A 24,904-nucleotide genomic window follows, 5' to 3' on the forward strand; every position below is an offset into this window, starting at 1 on the left:
AGGATTCTGATTTCTAATCGATATTGATGATAGAAGTCTACGTTAGGGTACATTTTTATATGTAATGGAGGTGCTTTTATTTGGGAAAGTTCCAAACAGACAACCACAGCTGACTCCACTACAGAGCTGAATACATGCTGCTTCGGAAGCAGCAAAGGAGCTGTTTGGATGCGAAGTTCGTAATTGAACTTGGTGTGGTTCCGAACATGGCTTACCCGATAAGCAGTTCTGTGACAATACGGAGCTATTGCACAGGCAAAGGAACCAAGGGCACACCAAAAATCCAAACACATTCAGTGTAAGTATCACATTTGTGAGAATTCGTTGAGTTGGAGAGATTATAATTTTGAAGACTCCTTCAGCAGAAAATGTAGCTGATCCACTGACTAAGAAATGACACTGAAGCAATTGAACCATCATCTTGAGAGAGATGGGTAGAATACAACATCAAATGGCTTTAGTGCAAGTGGGAGTTTGTTAGTGTTATTAGTGTATATCCTAGAACCATTCGTGTCGTCGGTTTCAGAGCATTTGTCTTGTATCTATATATATCATAAATATAAATAAAAATAGTTCTTCAATTCATATATATGCTTTTCCTTATTCATTCATGGCATTTAAAATAAATTATGTATATGAATTGTCCAGATGATTCATTTAATCGGTAAATGAATTATCCAAAGGGTTCCCGAGCAAGCATATTTTGGGCAACTATATTGCACATAGGCAATTGGATGCTTTCGAAAGATATCATGAGTTGATATATTACGGATGACGATGATAGTCATGTCACTGGGGCATTGCTGGATTAACGGTGGTGTGAACTGTTTTTCGAACGTGACCGAATAGCCAAATCACTTGGAAAGCATGTAGTCAATGATTTATCGTTGGTTATATCAGTGCACGATGTTGTCCTTTGACCTGAGACATTGTAGTTGGATTCAATATGGATACTATGATTCATACGGGTGTATGTACGGACTAATCATGTTTCATACAAAAAGCCTATTTGGTCATCGTGGTTCATATGCAGAAACGAACGATGGTCAAGAGGGATCCATTGACTCGGAAATATGGATCGAAGTACCGCTGACTCCATCCGAATTCAAGTTCCAGACGAACATCGATAAATGTCGAAAACAATCTTTGGCCAGAGTCTATATTAGTCATACAAAGCAAGTTTGTGATGACGAGTTCCGGACATATTGATTGATGATTCGGTAGAAGATCGAGTTTAGGATTTTGACGTTCCATGAATCCGTGCTCGATCAGGATATCTCAATTGAGGGACTTTATCTGCATGGTACGTATGATCTGAAATGGGTTCGATGAAGTTTTTTTCATCGTGGTTTAGGGACTATGGCCCATTGCTAATGTTTACCATAGTTGTTGGGCCTCCGGATAGGTTTCCGATTCATCCAGAACCGGCTCACGGCTAATCCACGGTGGACCTACATGGTCACACCAGTAGCCTTAAGAAGTTAGAAGGATGAGAGAGGGAAAATTATCCAAAGAGGCTAGCACCTTCCGAGGTAATAACGGATTTTTATAGTAATAGTTACATAGAAATTATTTGTGACATTTTAAGGGTTAAAAGGTCAGCAATAATTAATTATATTTAATTATTATACTTTAAAGTGTTAAGATTAATGAGATAACAAAAATAACCTTTTAATAGTTAAAGGGTAAAAAGGTAAATTTATGGGTTGTTAATGTAACTAGTTTGTTTACATGGGCCCTTGAATACTATTGATTAATTCAAGGATAGCTATTAAATTCATGGGGTCCCTTTATAAAATAAGATTTTATTGGGCTTGGAAGTGAAAAATAAATAATTACAAATTGCCCAATATATATAGTGCAAAAGGTTGCATTTTTGTTCATTCTTGCCTTGTTCACAAAACAACAACAAGACACTCTCTCTCAAACCCACGGCCACCTCTAATCTCTCAAGGGGTGTTAAGGTGTGGAGGTTTCATCCTTTTGAAGCTAATCTTCATCAATCCAAAGCAATGAGTATTATAATTTCATTTCCATGCTTTGTATGAAAAACGTTTTTGAATCTATCCTTTTATGCTTTCTCTGCATTTCCACCACTCTTCATGCATTAATAATGGGTAAATTGTAACAAAATTAAGATTACCAAGTAATCTTAATACATACCTAAGAAAATTGAGATGATTACCTCCTTATTACCAACAGTAATTACAATTGGTTTTGAAAGATTACCGAAATCTTATTTTACTTAACAACCAAACGTGTTAATGAAGTAATATAAAATGACATTACCAAAGGATCAATATTGGGAGATTACCCCCAACCAAACACACCCTAAGAGAATTAACCAATTCGTGCCAATCTTGTTACTTTTTATCTCATGTGATTTTTGGAATGTTACACAACGAGTTTAAGTTGTGAAATAATATTTTTGAATAAATGATTTTTGATTTTTTTGATATTTCTTATCCTAAGCCAAGTATAATTTTTTTTTTTTTAAAATTAGGATTACACATTATTTTTCTAACATATTTTAACATTACATTACAGTATCTATATAACCTTACAATTTCTTACATTACTCTTTAATATTTAAATTTAAACATAAAAGAAGATGTGGACTTTTTAACTTGTATTATAACTATATATAGTTGTAATTAATATAGTTAATAGTAGCCAAAACTAGCATATCAATTTGAATAAAATGATTAAATAGATCATATCATGTCTGTTGATGCGTCGTTTTGACATTAACGACTCGCACGTGCAAAGTGCTAAGTTGTTCTTAGAAATTACATGTGAATGATTAATGAGAAGTGTTTATGGTGCTGAGATGATATATGTTTGATAAAACATAAATAAAAGATGGACAAGAGGGATTTTTATAGTAGTTCGGATGCTTAAAGCGAATCCTACATCCACTATTATTTTATTATTCTCTGACTATTTTTCTAATATTACCTGTAAGGCGTACAAAAATGGAGAAATGCTTTGTTCACAGAGAAAAAATAATAAAGCTCAAATGTTTGTCTAGCTCTCATATGCCTAGCCAGCCCTTTTTTTCACGAAGAGAGGTGCCCATTTATACCTTTGAGGTCAATGTAATGAGTGCTTTTATAAGTTGTCTTGACACATGGGGATTACCCCTTAATCCTTATCTTAAAATGGGATAGGATTGATATAAAATATATCTTGGAGGCGGTTTGGGTTTTTGACAGCTAATACCACCTTATCTTTAAGTGCTTGTTGAACTCTGATTGGTGGTGCTGACATTAGTGTATATTTTTGGCACAACATAAACCCCCTAGTTTTTGTAGTGTGTAATTGTACTTAAAAAATCATCTCTTAGATCTAAATGGTTGTCGCACTATAGGCTACAATCTCGAACTGAAGAGCTTGAACTATGCTTGGCATAATCAGGTGTTGAGAGCTAGGATTGTGATCTGAGAGCTTGGAGCAATTTGAAGCTGAACGCGATCTGATAACTAACATGAAATGTCTGGTAGATGAATTCCTGGAGGGAGTTGACGCTAGAAGCCCAAACGTATAGCTTAGAGGCCTTAAACGGACAAGCCAACGTAAAACAACCATAACTTTTGATCCGGGAGGAGTTTTGGAGTCCGTAAGATATCCATGAAAAGCTCGTTCTGAGCTCTACATTGTGGTAATTGGGAAACCAAGCTAAGGCCTTTTGGGGGCCAAAATCCACCGTTTCGGCATGTTTCGGGGTTGTTTTGAGTTTTCTACGCGTTTTTTCTAACGCTAGCAGCTGCTCGCGATATGAGAACTGAGAATTGATCGTGATCTGAGAGTCGAGAACATGACTTGAGGCTATTCACAATCTCAAAGCTAAAAGCTGATTGCGATTTGAGAGCTAGGAGCTTATCGCAATCTTATACAGGCTCAACCTGAGAGCTTGAGGCGTGCGATCTGAATGATCCGCAGTGTACGATCTTAAGCAAATGAGCGAGCTTTTAAGCTCGATCAAAGAGCATAAGGAGCTCGATATGAAGCACAAGGAACTTTAATCTAAGAACTCAAGAGCTCTTTGTGATCTAAGAGCTTAAAAGCTCTTTGCGATATGAAAGCACAAGGAGTTCGATTAGAAAGCGCGAAGCTTGATCAGAGAACACATAGAATTCAATCAGAAAGCGCGAAGTCTGATCTGAGAATTCGAGATCAGCGATCTAAGCACTTAAAAGTGCGATCTAGGTGCTTGGAAGCATGATCTGGCCATTCAGAACCGTGATCTAAATGATCTGAATGCGTGATCTCAACAATCTTGAATGTGTGATCTGAGTGCTCAGAAGCACAATCTGAGAGCTCTAATGCATGTGATCCGTGATCTGACCACGTGATATGAGAGCTCCAATACGTGCGATCTGAGAGCTCTGATGCATGTGAACTATGATCTAGCTACGTGATCTGGGTGCTTGAAAGCATGATCTGAGAGCTCTAATGCATGTGATCTCGATATGACCAAGTGATCTAAGAGCTCTGATGCATGCAATCTACGATCTGAGCATGCGATCTAAGAGCTTAGATGCGTGCAATCTACAATCTGGCCACGCGATCTAAGAGCTCTGATACATGCGATTTGCAATCTGACCATGTAATCTAAGAGCTTAGATGCGTGCAATCTGTAATCTGGCACGCGATTTGAGAGCTCTGATGCGTGTGATCTACAATTTTGGCCACATGATTTGAGAGCTCAGATGCGTGGGATATGCGATTTGACCACGCAAACTGAGAGCTCCGAAGTGTGTGATCTATGATCTAGCCACGCAATCTGAGAGCTCTGATGCATGCGATCTGCGATTTGGCCACACGATCTGAGAGCTCTGATGCGGAACATCCTTTAGTATTTTGATGATCACTTGAGCTGTAGACCTCAGATTTGGATAATTCTTAGACCATCGGAAAGCTAACGCAAAGGGTTACAACTCTTATGTTTATCATATCACTAGATTCAAACTTTGTCGGGCTTAGATTTTCACATTTGATAACTTGAAGATTTTGAGGCTTGCTAGAAAAACATGGAGAGCTGATGTGAATCATGCCCTCCTTCTAGCACCAAACTGTTGATGTGTGATTTTGACACCAACGACTCGCACGTATAAAGTGCTAAACTGTTCTTAGAAATTACACGTGAATGATTCATGAGAAGTGTTTATGGTGCTGAGATGATATATGTTTAATGAAACATAAATAAAAGATGGACAATAGGGATTTTTATAGTGGTTCGGATGCTTAAGGCAAATCCTATATATAATGTTATTTTATTATTCTCTGACTATTTTTCTAATATTCTCTGTAAGGCATACAAAAATAGAGAAATGCTTTGTTTATAAAGAAAAAAAATAATAAAGCTCAAATGTTTGTCTAGCTCTCATATGCCTAGCCAACCTCTTTTTCACGAAGGGAGGTGCCCATTTATACCTTTGAGGTCAATGTAATGAGTGCTTTTGCAAGTTATCTTGACACGTGAGGACCATTCCTTAATCCTTATCTTAAAATGGGAAACGATTGATATAAAATATCTTTTGGATGCGGTTTGAGTTTTTGACAGCTAATACCACCTTATCTTTAAGTGCTTGTTGAACTCTAATTGGTGATGCTAACATTAGTGTATTTTTTTGCACAACAATATCTATGTTAGATCTTTTAAATGGTTAAGTTCATTTAAATTAGAAATATATACAATATCATAGCTGTATCGAATTTAACATCAATAATTGTCTTAATTAGTACTATATATTTTTGGTAATAACATCAATTATGAGCCAGAAATACATATTTCAGCAATAAAAAAAATGAAAAAAAGTTGAAGCAAAACAAAAAATAGAGGTATTGGAAAATAAATTAATTTAAAATAAGGTTATATGATGTAGAATGAACATTAGAGATTTTCTAAGGTAGATTATCAATAAGGTTAGATGGGGTAAAATGAAAATTATTAAAAACTCTAAGGGGGCGTTTGGATCATATAATGTTTTATTATAGGGAGATGTTATATTAACGGAAAGATAGATTACCTTGAAGATTACTGAGAATGTTTAGAAAATGTGTCTGGTTGGTTCGAATAAATTGATGAATAATATATTTGGTTGGGAGGATAAATGGGTGGGTATATTATATAGATTACTAAATTGCCCTCCTTTTTAAATATTAATATAATATTATTTTTATTATTTTTTAGATAAAAAATTAAAAAAAAAGTTAATCTCACTAAATTTAATTGTAAAAGCATTGTCACAACTGGCACAACATGAATGTAGAACTTTCCTCTCAGGGCAGGTTCATAATTGTAGTATTTGAACTTTCCTCTAAGGAAAGGTTTGCTTGGGTGTTTATGTGGGGGCTTGGGTGTTTATGTGTTTGATTGTGTCTAGTGTTAAGGTGGTTGCTACTAGGCTACTTTTTTTGTGCTTTTGGTTAGGTGCCATTTATTAAATCTCAAGCAAGTGTTTCTTTTTTATGGTGTGTGGAAAATGGTGCAGGTAGAAACTTGATAAGAATGGTTGTCTTTTTTTTTTTTTTTTCTAAGTTTGTNGAAAAAACTGGGGAATCCTCGCCCCATACGGGATGGGGCCTTAGAATTTCGAGGCCCATAGCCATGCCTAATAATAGTAGGGAAAAACGCAACAAATAGTACTTGTATGGAGGATTACCAACATTCTGGTGAGACAATCTCTAGATATGTCCTTGTAGTTTGTGATGCGATATTGGAGTTGAAGTCAGAGTTTTTTAAGCCACCTGACTCCAATGATGTTCCATTGGAGATATCGACTCACAAAAACTATTACCCTTTCTTTAAGGTACTTCTTTATTATTTTTAATTAGTTAATAGTTAAGTTCATTGTTTTATATATGTTATTAGTCATCCCATATTATCAAAATTCAATTTTGTCGACAGGACTATATTAGAGCGATTGACGATACACATGTACATGCTTGGACACCAATTGAGGGATCTGAGTTGTACCGGAATTATAAAGGAACATTGTCGTAAAATGTGATGACTGTATGCAACTTCAAGATGTTGTTCACTTATGTCGTCACCAGTTGGGAAGGATCCGCCCATGACTCAAAAATTTTAAATTCAGTTCTAGATAATCCTGATTCCGGTTTCCCACATTCTCCTCCATGTATAACTAACTTCTTTACGTATTTTAGTTAAACTATAAACACTTTTTTTACATTTGCAAATAACATTCATTATTTTATTGTAGGAAAATATTACTTAGTAGATGCAGGTTATGCGAACAGAGGTGGGTTCCTTTTGCCCCACATAGATGAGTTCCTTACCGTGTTCTTGATGTGCATCGTAACCAGAGTGGACCCCTTCAGTTGTTTAATTACAAACATGCATCGCTTCGGAATGTTGTGGAGAAAACCTTAGGTGTTTTGAAAAAAAGGTTTCGTATTCTTGATGGCATGAACAATTACCCATTGGAGAGGCAAGCTAAAATTGCTATGGCATATTGTGTAATTCACAATTTTATCATAAGGTTGATATGCAGAACCCTATCTTCGAAAAGTTTAATGCAGATAGAGTTTATGAGGAAGGATATTTTGATATAGAAAACGTGGCAGAAACTTAAGGGAATGGGGTGGGATCGAATCAACTGCATCAACATAATACAAACGACGTGGGAACTTTGAGGGATAATATAACTAACAATAAAGCTACAGAGACCGACATTTTTGCACCGAAAATGTATACTGGCCTACGTGTCCACTGACTCACACCAATAATCTAGACTCATTAAATATTTTTCTAGTGAACGGCCGTCCATTAAATATGGACGACCGTTCTCTTACATGGACCCCCGTCCATATTATATGGACGGGGGTCCATTTACTATGGACGGGCGTCTCCATTTATAGGACGCCCGTCCATAAGTAAAATAGAATAATTTTTTTTATAAAAATTAGGGACGGCTGTTCATAGGTTATGGACGACCGTCCCTTCATTTTGGACAGGTGCCCGTAAATAAGGGACGCTTGTCCTCACTCTAAATATGAAAATAAAAAAAAAAAAAACTTTAGGGATGCCCGTCCATAAATTGTGGACGGCTGTCCCTTAAGTTTGGACGGGCGTCTGTAAGGAATGGACGCCCATCTATTATTTTGGTTTTAAAAACAAAAGAAAAACTTTGGGGATGCCTGTCCATAAATTATGGACGGTCGTCCCTTACTTTTGGATGGACGTCCATAAGGAATGGACGCCTGTCCATTATTTTGGCTTTTAAAGAATAAAAGAAACACTTTGGACGATCAGTGTCTAGATACAGAGTTCTCTAGCAGAAAAAAATGTGTTTCAAAATAAATGTAAATTCAAAACTTATTTTCAGAGGTCAAATTAAGCAGAAGGTAATGTTTTGGCATTGACTTACCAATTAAATTTCACTAATAACAATGACCACACAAAAATTAATAAGAAATATGGAGCAAGTGGGTAGCCCTTGCAAATGTATAAACCACGATAAGGGACCCGCATCCATTCCTTATGGACGCTTATCCAAATATAAGGGACAGTCTTTCACAAATACCAATTTTTTTTTTTATTTTTTTTATTTTCATATTTAGATTAAGGACGGACGTCCCTTATTTACGGGCACCCATCTAAAATGAAGGGATGGCCATCCCTAAATTTTTTTAATGTTTTAAAAAGAATTGTTAATGGACAAATGGACACCCGTCCAATATTTAGGGACAACCGTCCATAACCTATGAACGGCCGTCCCTAATTTTTATAAGAATTTTTTATTCATGGTCCGTCCGTAGTAAATGGACCCTTGTCCATATAATATGGATGAAAATCCATGTAAGTGAACGACCGTCTATATTTGATGAACGACCGTTCACTAAAAAAAAAAATAACGTGAAACGTGTCTGGTTTGCTGGTGTGAATCGAGGGACACGTAGGCGGTATAATATTTCGGTGTAAAAATCTCGATATCTGTAGCATTTTTGTATAACTAATGCTATGTGGGCACAACATGAATCCATGTCATAATTGTTAATGGAACGGAGGTGTACAAGGATTCTAAGGAATGATTATTAGTAACTTCGTATTATTAATTTAAATATGTATTAATGTCCTATTTTTAGATATTGTATTAGTAGGTAAAATTATTATGGAGAATTTGTTTTTAATTTAGTGATAAAAAAATACGGAACAACTAATTAATATTATTTAAATGTAAATTAAAAAATTTTAGAATCAAATAATAAATTTTTTTTAATAAAATGCACCAAAATATTATACCTTAAAATCATTTTTGAAATAATATACTACACAATTATTCAATAATTTATTAAACTCTAATATAATATTTAAATAATATAACAAACACATTTTCAAATTCAAATCATATTCAACAAAAACTTATTTTCAAATTCAAATCCTATTATTCTAAAACTTATTTTCAAATTGAAAATTTGAAATCAAATTCTAATACCCTAAATAGGCGAAATAGGGCAGAACCTACCCGTAGTGCCACTTCTCCTCCTCGCCGCGGCGAAGCTTCTTCTTCCCCCCGGCGAAGATTGGATTTCCAACTTCACCAAAACTCAACCCATTTCAAGGCAACAATTCAACCAACTCCACATACAAACTCAATTTAAGTTAAAACAATAAACTTTTAACTAATACAACAAATCTTAAATACGTACCTCAAGTGGGATATTACAATGAACGAAAATAGCCTTTTAATAGTTAAAGAGTAAAAGGGTAAAAGGGTAAAAGGGTAAATTTATGGGTTGTTAAACTAGTTTAGTTTACACGGGCCCTTGAATAATATTGATTATTCAAAGGGTAAAATAATAAATTCATGGGCACCTTTTAAAATAAGATTTTGGGCATAGAATTGAAAAACAAATAATTGCAAAATTGCCCAAGTATATATAAATGCAAATGGTTGCCTTTTAGTTCATTATTCACTTTGTTCACTCAAAAGCAAACTAAAAGCTCTCTCCCTAGCCATGGCCACTCTCTAACTCTCTCAAGGTGGTGTTAAAGTGTGGAGGTCTCATCATTTTGAGTCTTGTCTTCATCAACCCAAAGCACAGGAGAAGGTATAAGTTTCTTACACTTGGTTTGAAATTTGCGTATCCTATGAATCCAACCTTTCATGCTTTCAATCTTCATTTCCACCACTCTTCATGCATGTTGTTCTTTAAAATGGTATCAGAGGTAAAAAGCTCCTTGCATGTCGAATTTATAAGCAAAAATGGCATTTTCCAAGTGTTCTTGTGTTTATCATGTATGAAAGTGACATGCATGTTCTTGTTTTGGCCTAGTAATAAGATAATGAAATGTTTATTGGTTTTTTCTTGGAATGAGATTTGGCCATGACATAAAATGTATAAAGATGTTTTTGATTTTTTAATTTGAAACATGCAAGAATCATTATATGTTTAATTTATATATACTATTTATGGTGACAAAAGTGTTCATGCATGCCTTGATTAGTACATAGAATTTTTCTTGCTAAATTCGGCCATGCATGTTTTTTGTTCATTTGATTCTTGTTTTAATAAATAAGTTTGTAATGTGTTTTGGAAGTTGTTCCATAAAGGGTCTAAATGTATGCTTGGATGATGGTTATTGCATGAGATGTATTAAGAAATGTTCATGCATGTTCATTTCCATGACTTTGATTAAATGATTTATGCTTTGACATGCTAAATGTGTTATCCTTCAATATGATTAAAGTTTGTATTTTGTATGAAGTGTATGCAAATATTGCAAGTGTTTAGTGGTGGAATTTGATGTTAGCATAAAGTTATGGATTATTAATTCATATGATGAATTGTGATATTATGTATATATGATGGTGGTAATTTAATGTATGATGTTTAATTTGATTAAATTATCTTATAATGCATCATTGCATGGCATAAATTATTATATTTTTGAAATGTAATAATTTGGTTTTTTTTATGGTTTTAAAAATTGATGATGCTAGATGATATGATTGTCTTTAAGAAGATAAATGAGTCATAAAAAATATTACTTTAGTTAAAAGTAACTTGTGTCATAGAATGATTACTCTTGAAGTAATAAAACCCATTTATCTATGCCATGCATGACTTTTGTGAAAAGTATTGAAATGATGTTAATAATTAAATAATGAATTCATTATTATATCTTTGGGTGGAATATGACAAAAGTGTTTGTGTAATGATTCCTTTGAAATGTGTAATTGTTGCATGCCCAAAAGTTATGATTAAATTATCACATGAATATATATATATATATATATATTTTAAATAATTGTTTATATTCTTGCCTTTAAATAATTGTTTATTATATTTGGTATGAATGTTCAATATTTATTTATGAGATGGATGAATATTAGATTAGAGGATTGATCATAGGTGCCATTTAGTTTTCAAAAATATTCAAAAGTGTTTGTAGTATTCTTTTATTAAATGGCTTATAATAATTAAATTTTATTTATTTATTTTAATTGGGCCTGTGTGCCTAAGATCCAATTTGTAATTGAATCGGCTAGGCGGGAACTTGAAGAGCATCCGGATGATGATCCAATCAGAGATATAGTAGTAGGGTAAATAGTTTGCCTTTAGGATGTATTTTCGAAAAGCCCCATGATCAACCCACATGCTTTAATTTATGCATATATGTGATATGTATGAATAGTTAATTAAAAATGACATGTTAAAAAAAAAAAAAAATTAATTAACTAAGGTTAAACCTAAATCTCCCCAAATTAAAATTATTAAATCCAAGTCTCTCATTGTGGGATAGCTAAATTCTTTAATATAAATTTTAGTATCCCAAGATTTCTATTATGTGAGGGATATAATCTTTATATCATAGAATTAAGTTGATCTTGTTCTTGGATGGATATTTTTACGTTGACCAAGATTTCTATTATGTGAGGACATGATGAAAATGTCATCCTAAGAAAGCACAATGGTTCGGATTTAACTAGCATAGGGTACCAAGAATTCTATTATGTGAGGTAACCGAAGCTAAGACAAGGAATATGAATCAAACCTTATATAGTGATATAAAAGGAAAATAGTTTCCTACTTATTAGACTTAATTAACCAAGAATTCTATTATGTGAGGTTAATTGAATTTAATAAAAAATTGATTCCCCACTAAGAAATTTAATCCAACGAAAATTTTCGGATCCTATTTAAGGGAGTGTAAGACTCGAATAAAATAGTGGGAGCTAATTTGATTATGCATTAAAAGGTTTAAAAGATTACAAGACGCTAATAAAATTATTTTTCTTTGCAGTTTCATCTTTGTGATATATAATCGAAAAATGGCCAACAATGTTCTCCTAAGGATAATGGATAATAACATGTTAACCGGACCTAACCTTAAGCATTGGCTAAGAAATCTTAGAATTGTTCTAGATTTTGAAAGGATTGCTTATGTCCTGGAAGCACCTCTTCCACTTGATATTGAATCAGATGCTCCACAAGCTGAGCTTGATGCTTTTGAAAAGTGGAGAGAGGATAGTAGGAGGGCTAGAAGTTACATGCTAGCCTCAATGAATAAAGAACTTCAAGCTAAGCATGAAAAGGTTTCAAATGCTTATGATATCCTCACAGCTCTACAAGAGTTGTATAGTGAAAATCCAAAAGTGGTTGAGTATGAGTTATGTGCATCCGTCTTTAGCATGAAGTTGAGGGAAGGGGTACCTCCAGATGATCATACTCTTAAGATGATCACTGGATTAGGTCGACTGGATGGATATGGGGTGGTCATGCCAGACCGCCTCAAAGTGAATTTGATTCTACAATCCCTCCCTCCAAGTTATAAACCATTTATAACTAACTACAATCTCAATAGGATTGAACGAAACCTCTCTGAATTGCTAAATGAGCTTAAAGAATTTCACAGGCAAAATGTGAAAGGGAAAGGACAAGAGGATGTCTTTGCCGCCTCCACCAGCAGGGCTACTAAAAGGACCCAAAAAGCAACCAAAGAAAGGTCCAAAAGTTGGACCCAAGAATAAGAGCTTCAAGAAGCCAGTGGCAAAGGCAAGGAAGGCCAATGTAAAGGGAAAATGTTTCCACCATAGAGAAGATGGACACTAGAAGAGGAACTGTCCTCAATACCTGAACAGTCTGAGGAAAGGTAAAGGAAAACCAGGTACGAACCAATGTCTTATTATTGCATATGAATTAAGGGTTAATTCAGATAGTCATTCCTGGATATTAGATTTAGCAGCAACATCTCATGTTTGTATGTCTTTGCAGGTACTTTAGAATAGTTCTAAGGTAACAAAGGGCGAGATCATTTTAAGGATGGCAAATGGGGCACGAGTTGTAGCCGAGGCCATGGGGGCTTGCCTACTAAAATGACCTTTAGGGCATGTTTTGAATTTATTTAAGGTGTTGTACTTTTAAAAGGCCACCAGAAACATCATTTCTATTTTTGCTTTGTGTAAAGAAGGTTACTATGTAATGTTTAATGAAAATGAATATTCAATACATTTTGGAAATGTTTTAGTTGGTAAAGCTATGAATACGAATGGTTTGCATGTCTTAGAAATAAATGACTATGCTTAAATCAATACCATTTCTAATAAAAGAACTCGATTTGAATCAAATCCTAAAATTCTATGGCATCATAGATTGGGTCATATAGGAGAGAGAAGATTAGTACAGCTTGGAGAAAGTGGGATCCTAAACTCATTGGTTTTGAACCCTATCCAACCTGTGAATCATGTCTCCAAGGAAAGATGACCAAGTCTCCCTTTAAGAGTAAAGGAATGTGAGCTAAAGAACTATTAGAACTCATACATATAGATGTGTGTGGACCATTCAGTACTTTAGCTAGGAGAGGATTTGAATACTTCATTACCTTTACAGATGATATGTCAGGATATGGGTATTTGTATTTGATGAAATACAAATATGAATCCTTTGAAAAATTTAGAGAATTCAAGAATGAAGTAGAAAATCAAACTGGAAAGAGTATTAAAATACTATGATCAGATTATGGGGGTGAATACTTGAGTACAGAGTTTCAAGAGTTCTTAAAAGAAATGGGATCATCTCATAATTGACTCCTCCCTATACACCCCAGCTTAATGGAGTGTTTGAAATGAGAAATCATACATTATTGGATATGGTACGATCGATGGTGAGTTTTACAGACTTACCAATGTCTCTGTGGGGGTACGCTCTCCAGACCGCTGTGCACATCCTTAATAGGGTTATGTCTAAAACTGTCCAGAAAACACCGTATAAGATATGGTATGAAAAACGTCCAAGTCTGAATTATATGAAGATTTATGGTTGTCCAGCTTATGTTAAATTAGTTAAGTCTGATAAGGTGGATGTTAAATCCGAGAAGGGTCGGTTCATTGGATATCCTAAAGATAGTTTAGGATATTACTTTTACTTCCCAAGTGATCAAAGAGTTTGGATAAGTAGAAATGGGCGCTTCCTTGGGAACAAGTTCTTGGAGGAAGGCAGTGTTGGAAGAAATATTGAACTCAAGGAAGGGTTCGAAGAGTCAAGAACCGAGATTACTGAAGATGGAACATCCACTTAGCGAACCTCAGTATCAGATATTATTGTTCCAATGTGAAAGTCTTCTAGAATATCAAAACCTCTAGAGAGATATGGTTGCCTACATGAGCAAGATTTTGAATCTTACTTAGTGGGAGTAGATGATCATGGTGATGATCCTAGAAGCTACAAAGAAGCAATACTAGATAGAGATTTAGGAAAATGGCTAGAAGCGATGGATTCTGAGATAGAATCAATGCATGCCAATCAAGTATGGTCACTTGTGGATCCACCAGATGGAATAGTTCCTATAGGTTGCAAATGGGTCTACAAGAGAAAAGTTGGCAAGGATGGGGAGGTAGAAACCTTCAAAGCTTGACTGGTGGTGAAAGGTTATACTCAGAAACAAGGATTGGATTATGAGGAAACCTTTTCGCCTGTAGCTATGATTAAATCCATCCGTATAATGCTAGCCATCGCAACATACCATGATTATGAAATTTGGTAGATGGATGTCAAAACAACTTTCCTCAATAAGTTTATTGGGGAAAACATCGACATGGAACAATCGATGGGTTTTGTATCCTTTGCTGAAAGACATAAGGTATGCAAATTGCATCGATCCATTTATGGATTGAAGTAAGCTTAAAGAAGCTGGAACATTCGATTTGATGAAATAATCAAATGATTTGGTTTTGTCAAGAATCCGAATGAGCCCTATGTATACAAATGGGTTAAAGATAATGCCATCACGTTTCTCATATTATATGTATATGACATACTTTTGATGGGAAATGATATAGGCATGATGACAGAGGTTAAGGTTTGGTTGTCCAAAACCTTCTTGATGAAAGACCTAGGAGAAGCGACCTATCTCCTTGGCATCTGTGTCTATAGAGAGAGAATGAAAAGGGTAATTGGATTATCCTAGAAATTGTACATAGAGAAAATGCTAAAAAGATTTAGCATGGAGAACTCTAAGAGAGGTCTCTTGCCTTTCACTCGTAGTCTTCATCTTTCCAAGGAGATGGGTCCAAAGACCGATAAAGAGCAGCAGCGAATGTGTAATGTGCCTTATATGTCTGTCATAGGTAGCTTAATGTATGCAATGCTATGTACAAGACCTGATATAGCTTATGCCATAAGTGTTACAAGCAAATATCAGTCAAATCCAGGGGAGAAAAATTGGTTGGTTGTAAAATCGATCCTTACGTACTTGAGAAGAACTAAGGATCTAGTTTTAAGTTATGGATGTTCAGAGTTAAACATTCAAGGATACTCAGATTCTGATTTCCAATAAGATATTGATGATAGAAAGTCTACATCAGGGTGCATTTTTATATGTCATGGAAGTGCAGTTAGTTGGAAAAGTTGTAAACAGACAACCACAGTTGACTCCACTACAGAAGCTAAATATATTTCTACTTTAGAAGCAGCGAAAGAGGTTGTTTGGATGCAAAAATTCGTAATTGAACTTGGTGCGGTTCCAAACATGGCTTACTCGATAAGCATGTTCTGTGACAATACTAGAGCTATTGCACAGGCAAAAGAACCAAGGGCACACCAAAAGTCCAAACACATTCAATGTAAGGATCACATTTTGAGAGAATTCGTTGGAGCTAGAGAGATTATAATTTTGAAGACACCTTCAGCAGAAAATGTAGCTGATCCACTAACTAAGGCGATGACACTGAAGCAATTGGACCATCATCTTGAGAACATGGGTATGAAATACAACATCGAATGGCTTTAGTGCAAGTGGGAGTTTGTTAGTGTATATTAGTGTATGCACTAGAAACCATTCGTGTTGTCGGTTTCAGAGCATTTTGTCTTGTATCTATATATCATAAATAAAAGAAGAAAGTGTTCTTCAATTCATATATGTAAATTGCTTCCTTTATTCAGTCATGCATTTAAAATAAAGTACGCATATGAATAGTCCAGATGATTCAGGGTTCCCTATGGAAGCAATACAAGTTGGGCAACTATATTGCATAGTAGGCATACTGGATGCTTCCGAAAGATATCATGAGTTGATATAAGTACGGATGGCGATGATAGTCATGTCACTAGGACATTAGTATGGATTAGCGGTTGGTGAACTGTTTTTCGAATGTGACCGAGTAACGACAAATCACTTGGAAAAGCATGTAGTCAATGATTTATCATTTGGTTATATTAGTGCACAATGTAATCCTTTGACTTGAAACATTGTAGTCAGATTTGATACAGATGCGTATGGTTCATATGGTGTATAAGTATGAGACTAATCATGTTTCGTACAATAAAGCCTATTTGGCCATGCGTTGTTCATATGCGGAAACGAACGATGGTCAAGAGGGGATCTATTGACAGAGAAATAAGGATAAGGAGTACCGCTAACTCCATCCAGATTCAAATTCCTGGACGAACGTCGATAAATGTCGAAAATCAAAATATCTGGCCAGAGTCTATTATTAGTCATACAAAAGCAAGTTTGTGATGATGAGTTCCGGACATATTGATCGGCGATTCAATAGAAGATCGAGTTTAGGATTTTGACGTTCCATGAATCCGTGCTCGATCAGGATATATCAATGGAAGGATTTTACCTGCATGGTACATATGATCTAAAATGGGTTTGATGAAGTATTTCTTCATCATGGTTTAGGGACTATGGCATATTGCTAGATGTTTACCATAGTTGTTGGGCCTCTGGATAGGTTCTCAGATTCATCCAAAATCGACTCAAGGCTAATTCACGGTGGATCTACATGGTCACACCAATAGCCTTAAGAAGTTGGAGAAGGATGAGAGAGTGAAATGATTATCCGGAGAGGGCTAGCACCTTCCAAGGGTAATGACGGGATTTCTATGGTAATAGTTACATAGGAAATTGTTTGTGACATTTTAAGGGTTAAAATGGTCAAGCAATAATTAATTATATTTAATTATTATATCTTAAAGCGTTAAGATTAATGAGATGAACGAAAATAGCCTTTTAATAGTTAAAGGGTAAAAGGGTAAATTTATGGGTTCTTAATGTAAACTAGTTTAGTTTACATAGGCCGTTGAATAATATTGATTATTCAATGGGTAAAATAATAAATTCATGGGCACCTTTTAAAATAAGATTTTATTGGGGCATAGAAATGAAAAACAAATAATTGCAAAATTGCCCAAGTATATATAAATGCAAATGGTTGCATTTTAGTTCATTATTCACTTTGTCCACTCACAAGCAAACTAAAAGCTCTCTCCCTAGCCACGGCCACTCTCTAACTCTCTCAAGGTGGTGTTAAAGTGTGGAGGTCTCATCATTTTGAGTCTTGTCTTCATCAACCCAAAGCAAAGGAGAACGTATAAGTTTCTTACACTTGGTTTGAAATTTTCGTATCCTATGAATCCAACCTTTCGTGCTTTCAATCTTTATTTCCACCACTCTTCATGCATGTTGTTCTTTCAAACACCACCAGTTAAAGGTACTCTGGAAGCTTTACCATGGAGTCTAGCACCGGGGTGTCGGCTCTTGTAGCTTAGGGCATCTCTCCAACTGGGCCTTTGCCTTCTTTTCTCCTAAAAGTCGCGGTCTGCCCCCTGTGCGAATGGCTCAGGAGAATCGCGACTCTAGTGTCGCGTCTTGAGCTCCCTTCGGTGCGAAGAGCCTCATAAGGCTGCGACCTCTCAGGCTGCACCCCCAAGACCTCCGACTCAGACTCTGACTCTTTGGGCCGCAGCACCCTTCTTTTCTTGGTCTTCTAGCCGATGGTTTTCTGCTTTGGGCAAGCAGCTGCTGGTTGAGCAATTTCGATTTGTTGGTCGGGGGGTGGTTGCGCCCCAGCTTGCGTTCTTTCAACAAGGATGTCATTGGGGCCAGTCTCTACTGGTCCCAAGGCGTCGACCCTGGGAAAGACAAACATTCTCTCTCTCAATAACCTCAACACTCTGGGCGGCATGCCCGCTGCATACAGTTATCAATCAGCTAAATGTTTGTTATATGTAAAAATAAAATCTAAAGGGATCGCGGGCAGTTACGAAGTAGGGGTTCCAAGGTCGCTCTAGAGTTAAAGAAACCGTACTTTTGCAAGTTCACGGTTGTCACGAGTCGCTTCACATCGCGACAGTAATCTAGCAGGTTACCAAATGAAACTATTCAGCTGATGTTGGAAAGTTCTGTTAGCCTGGTCAACTTGTTTCTTGCGAAGAGGCAACAAAGATCGTTAGAAAACGTAGCCAAAAAGAAGGAAAAAATTCACCAAGTACAATCAGGGGAAAACCTACTCGGTTTCCTAAAACGGCAGATACCGTTGTAATGAAAAAAGAAAAACTTGGTTTTGTATGCCCCAACATTGCTGGGGTAATTGTGAATGCCTCCCTCGATCGTGGGTCGCCTTGAGAGGTAGTAGGAATCCTTGTCCTTGCTCTTCTTTAAATAGTATGCACAGGCAAGCTGCAGCGTAGTCAGTTGGCCGAGGCCATACTTGATGCACGCGATATACATAGCCATGGCTATGATATATGCATTAGGCATCAGTTGCAAAGGTACGACCTCAAAGTGGTCAAGGATCGACCTGATATAGGGGTGAAAGGGAATCAGTATGCTGCACTTAAATATAGCTTCGGAGATCGTAGCCATTCCCCCTAGTGGATTCTTAGTTGTATGCCTTCGATAACGGTAAACGTCCACACTAATTATGTATTGGTCTATTACTTCCTGCATTTTGTCTCGGGTGGCTACCGATAGGATCTCTTGCATAGGACCCATTAGGGCGACCTGCGTCTGCAAGCTTGTCCCCTCGTCCGACCTAGTCGTAGTGGGGTTCATATCATCTACGGCCTCAAAAAAGGGGACACGTGGAGATTACTTAGTCTTCGTACAATAATTTTGTACGACGACGTGGAAGAGCAAAACCCTAATAACCCTTGGGGACCACTCCTAATGGCTTGGTTCCTAAAAACCTATTTCTCACATAAACTCACCATTATCGACTGGTTAACTACACTAGAAACAGAAAAAAGAAAAGCACTGGAATAATCTTTCTTACCTTTCTCTCTCGGCTATGGGGATCGAACTTCTCCTTGGAAGCATAAAATGCGCACCAACTTAAAAAATTGGAAGTTTGGTCTCGAGAGAGCTCCTTGCTTTCCTTAGAAAATGTAAGTGTTGTGATATTACTTCAAGGGAGTCTGGGGTTTTATAGGAGAGAGAATGGCGATTGGGATTTCCAAAGTCGAGCAATATTTGGACGGAATGCTTTTCTGGCCGTTTCACGACCACGTGTCATAAATCAGTGAGAAAGTGTAACCGTCATGCTTTAAGCAATTCAATTGCCACGTCTCTCCGTTGAAATAATCGAGTGACGACTCAATTCTCTCCAACGCATTAAATGTGCCCCCATCCACATTTAATGCCCTAATAAAGAATGTCATTTCAGCATGGCTTGCATTTAATACGCACGGCTAGCATTTATGGCGTACAAGGCATGTCTATCAGAATAAAAGACACCTCATTAATGAATTAGCTGTCAAGCGCAACGGATAACATCTGAAGAGGTTGTCAATTCAGAACATTCTTTACCGCATGTCATTTGCAAAGTGATATGACTCCGGCAGAAGTATGTTAAGTATAAGTAGGTCACTGACCTTGGTTAGGATGAAAGGCACATCGATATGGCACTGAACAGGATCTGATCCGGGTCGCCAATCTTGTGAAAGGAGACCATTTAAGGTCGTTCGTAGGAAAATGTTTGTGACCTCATTATAGCCAGGTCGTATCGACCAGGCGTCATTTGGGACATCAAATCAAGGCATAACTGTGAAGTTCTCAAGGTTTGATTCTTAAACCTTAAAAACTAGAGGACTTCTGTTATGCTTGAAAAGGTAGGGCTAACACGGATGTCTTGTCAGCATGGAGTGGTTAGGATTTGGGAAAGTTTTATGACCGTTTGCGCACACCCACATCGCATAATGATGAAAGTGGCATGTTCCTGTCAGTGCAGTGGGTGAGCGCCAAGCTAGTGAGTGGTTGAATATCGTCCACATGTCCAATCCTTGCACAAGTTGAGGAAATCACTCGGGCAAGTGAGCAATGGGACATAGAGAAGGATTTGCACGGTATCCACCCCACTTGCAGGATTAGTAATCATGACTTTGATTTATCATACTATAAATAGGGGACTTCTCTCTCACTTGCGGGATCGGCTAATTTCACTATAAAAAGACTCTCTTTCTCTCTCTCTTGTATTCTCTCAACTATAACTCAGTTCACTGAATGTGACCTGACTTATTTATCTTATTAATACAATATCAGTGGATGTAGGATTCACTCTTGGGCATCTTAACCACTTTAAACATTAATCTTCATCCTTTATTTAACTGAATATTTCCATATCACGTGTGACTTCTAAGTCCGCTTAGTATTTCTCACGTGCAATTAATTTGTGTCAAAATTAAGCATCAACAATCAAAGATAGCAACAAACAAATCTTGCGGTCCCTTTCTTATGTTGCCATTGTTATTGGTAGATGCTAGAGTTAATTTTCTCGACATCTTTGATAATCTTAGAGGAAAGAAGCAAGTTACTGCAATTCTTGGAAGCGACGAAAAGAATGGTGTCCTAGGTAATGAGGCTCAATTTCTACATAGAACGAATGCTTTTGGTCAAAACTGTTATTAAAAGCCAGATGCAAAAAACGTGTTTAGTTTTATTTATGAAGTATTCAAAGATACTATCATTATCATACTTATTGTCTATGCAATACTTTCTCTAGCCTTCGGAACTAAAGAAGATGGCTTGAAAGAAGGGTGGTATGATGGCAGTAGTATTATACTTGCTGTGTTTTTTGTTGTAATTGCCTCTACTGCGAGTAACTTTAAGCAAAATAGGCAATTTGAAAAGCTTTCTTATGGTGACATAAAAGTTGAAGTAGTGAGAGATGGAACGCACTAAGCCATGTCAATCTTTGAAGTTTTAGTGGGTGATGTTGTGTGTTTGAAGATCAGTGGTTAAATTCCGGTTGATGGGTTGTTCTTGAATGGTCACTTCCTGAAGTTGGATGAATCTAGCATGATTGGTGAAAGTGACCATGTTGAGATCAATGGCAGCAAGAATCCTTTTTTACTTTCTGGCACAAAGGTCATAGATGGTTATGATTCTATGCTCATCACTTCTGTCAGTATGAAAATGGCATGGGGAGAGATGATGAGTTCTATTAGCTGTGACTTGGATCAGCCAACTCCATTGCAAGTTTTCCTGAACAAGTTGACTTCCTATATTGGAAAGATTGGATTGGCAGTAGCTGTGCTTGCCTTCTTGTTATGTTGATTTGTTACTTCACAGGCAACACTATAGATGAAAGAGGAGACAGAGAATTCAACCACGGCAAGTCAAAGTTTGACGATGTAATGAATGCAGTTTTAAGAATTATTGCTGCAATAGTCACAACAGTGGTGGTTGCAATCCCTAAAGGTTTGCCTCTAGCTGTTACTCTTACTCTGGCATACTCTATGAAGCATATGATGGCATCTAATGCATTGGTTAGAAAACTCTCTGCTTGTGAAACGATGAGATCCACTGCAATTGTAATGACTTCTTCCTACTAGTATACTTTAGAACATATACAATGAAAACATACATAATTAGCATATGAAAAATAGTTGGGCCCAAATTTTTCTTTACTTATAAAATATAATTCTTTACATATACCAAAATAACAAGTACAAAAACTTTAGTAACAGTGGACAGCAATGTCAATTCTCTCCGCTTGTCGACTTCCTTCCGACCGTTGCTTACCTATTTCCTGCAAAACATGGAAAAACAACGGGGTGAGCACAAAAATGCTCAGTAAGTAAATCCCTTATCTCTTCTCCTTCTTTGGTTATTTCCTTACTCAATTCTCTTTTTCTTTCTTTCGTTCTTAGTTCTTTCTCTATTTCTAATTCTTACTATTCTTTCTTTCTTCCTAATTCTCGATGTTCTTTCATTCTCTCTGTTCTTTCTTTCTATCCTTTCTATTCTTTCTAACCATGATGGAATTCATGGTAATAGGCATGAATGAAATGCATATGCAATAATGCATAAAAATGCATTTTCTTTCTTCTTTCTATTTCTTATTCTATTTCTTTTCTTTTCTTTTCTTTCTGTTCTTTTCTTTTCTTTCTTGTCTTGCTTGCTCAAACTTCTATTTTCTTTCTTGTTTTTCTTTTCTTTTATTTTCTTTGCTTGTTCAAGCTTTCTCATTCTTTCTTATTCTTTCTTTTCTTATTCTCATTCTTTCTTATTCTTTCTTTTCTTATTCTTTCATTTCTTATTCTTATTCTTTGTCAATCGGACTCGGTTGATGCATGGATTCGGAACCTTGGCCGTGTGAGTGAGTATAGTCCTCATCTACATGCACTCTTGCGGATCATACAAATTCTTTATTTCTTCTTAGGCCACTCAATTAAGGTGGTGTGCATGTAGGAATTCTTCTTGGTACAACCCTCATCCACATACACTCTTACGGGTCGTACAATTCTCCTTTTTCTTATGCCACTCAATTAAGGTGGCATGTATGTGGGAATTTCTTCTTAGCACTCACGGTTCCCCATCGCACAACCTATTCTTTTCTCTTCATTAACACTTTTTCTTTCATTAATTCTTTAGTGCTTTTTCTTTCTTTCTCTTTATTCTTAAAGTGTTTTATTCTTAAAATTCTTTATTCTTTCTTAAGTTACTACACATATACAAATATATGCATATGGATGGCTCATGCTTAGAATTCTTACTTAAATGCACTCATGAAATGCAAATATGCAATGTTGCATAAAATTAAGGTTTCTACTCATACTCATGCTTCTCTTAGGTATTTCATCAAACAATAATTGTGCAGATACAAACTCTACTTTAACTATAATTCTACTTGTTTCTTAAACCATCCAAAATGAGAGTAAAACTCTCTTGTATCATCGCAATCCCTATCAGGGCAAAACACTCCAAAAAATTTCTTAAACTCTTCCAATTTCAACCGAACTTCAATCCATCATCATACAATCAAAAACACTTCTCATACTCAAATATATCCAACAACAAGCATAAATAATCACCAATCTCATCTCAATTTCTCAACAATCATAACATATACATGCTTAAAGAAATCTCTACTCAATTGATTTCTTAAACTTTAACTTGAGTTGGATTTACTTACCTTATACTTGAGTAATCTCCACTAAAACTCTCTACTCTTGTTGGACTCAAATTTCCCCTTAACTCTAAGCATAAACTTAATAAGAATTCAACTTCTACACAAATAAATCTTATATATAGAGCAAGAATTCTTACCTCTTATTGCATAGTATCAAAACCTTATCAAAATCCACTCAAAAGCCCTCAAAAATCCTTGGAAAATTGAGTGAAAAGTTGAGAGAAAGCGGAGAATGAAAGTGGCGGTGGAAGAAGAGAAATGAGGGGGTTTGTAAGACTAAACCCTTAATATCTAATTTTATAGGCATACTTTCCCATTTTGCCCTTACACTTTCTTAGAAATTTCATCTTTGTCCCTTAGTCAATTACCAAAATGCCCTCATTTTTATTGCATTCTCCATGAAATTCTATCTCTTTTCACTCCCCAGAATTTCAACTAATTTTGAGTAAGAAGACCATTTTACCCTTAATGCAAGTTTAAGACATTTTCTTCATATTCGCTCAAAATAACTTTAACAAAAATCAACTAAGGGCTATAAAAACATAAATTAAATTAGATACCTCCGTGTGGGCGTTACAACAACAATTTGGTCAGACAAAGCAGGCACGCTTACATTGAATTAAATGAAAGTGCTAGGGTTTTGGGTTGGAAAGGAAGCAATGAAGGATACGGATATAGCTGCTAACGTTTATGAGTTGCTACAAGAAGAGGTTGGTCTAAACACAATTGGTATTGTCTATTAGTCAAACTCTAGATCACCAACTGAGATATCTGGTAGTCCAAACTGAGAAAGCAATACTTTCCTAGGCTGTGTTAGACTTGGAAATGAACCTGGATGTGTCAAAACAAAATTGTGACATAATCCATGTAGAGGCCTTTAATTCAGATCAGAAAAAGAGAAGTGGTGTCTTGATGAGCAGGATCAACAAAAAGGTTGTTCACACACATTGGAAGGCAGCTACCGAGATGATACTAGCCATGCATTCGCATTATTATGACAGAAGTGGTGCGATGAAAGTCATTGATGGTGAAGAAAGAATGCAAATTGGAACAATTATTAAGGGTATGACAGCTAAGAGCCTGCGATGCATTGCCTTTGCTTTTAACTTCTGATTATCAATGGTGTACCAGTTGAGCCGAGAAAAGGAATTAAACTCATCCCGACAGAAACTTGCAAAAGAAGTTGGACTTTGTAATGCCCACATGGAGGTACGTAATTTAATTTATGTTCTTAT

At 36.1% G+C, this 24,904-nt stretch overlaps 1 protein-coding gene and 1 pseudogene across 1 annotated transcript; both read left to right on the plus strand.

The window, feature by feature from the left end:
- The first annotated feature begins 12,332 nt into the window (after positions 1-12,332).
- Positions 12,333-13,086, plus strand: LOC116128720. Its single transcript, XM_031414472.1, has 2 exons — positions 12,333-12,746; positions 12,904-13,086. The coding sequence occupies exons 1-2, from the start codon at positions 12,333-12,335 to the stop codon at positions 13,084-13,086; spliced, it is 597 nt and encodes a 198-aa protein (XP_031270332.1).
- Positions 13,087-15,475: 2,389 nt separating this feature from the next.
- LOC116128721 lies at positions 15,476-24,782 on the plus strand (annotated as a pseudogene).
- The last annotated feature ends 122 nt before the right edge of the window (positions 24,783-24,904 follow it).

The sequence above is a fragment of the Pistacia vera genome, unplaced genomic scaffold (genome assembly GCF_008641045.1).
Source record: "Pistacia vera cultivar Batoury unplaced genomic scaffold, PisVer_v2 Contig202, whole genome shotgun sequence".
Lineage (NCBI taxonomy): Eukaryota > Viridiplantae > Streptophyta > Magnoliopsida > Sapindales > Anacardiaceae > Pistacia > Pistacia vera.

Coding starts and splice junctions, on each gene's coding strand:
- LOC116128720 (XM_031414472.1), top strand. CDS start 12,333: ATGGATAATAACATGTTAACCGGACCTAACCTTAAGCATTGGCTAAGA. Junction 12,747..12,903: donor GTCGACTGGATGGATATGGG/GTGGTCATGCCA, acceptor AAAATGTGAAAG/GGAAAGGACAAGAGGATGTC.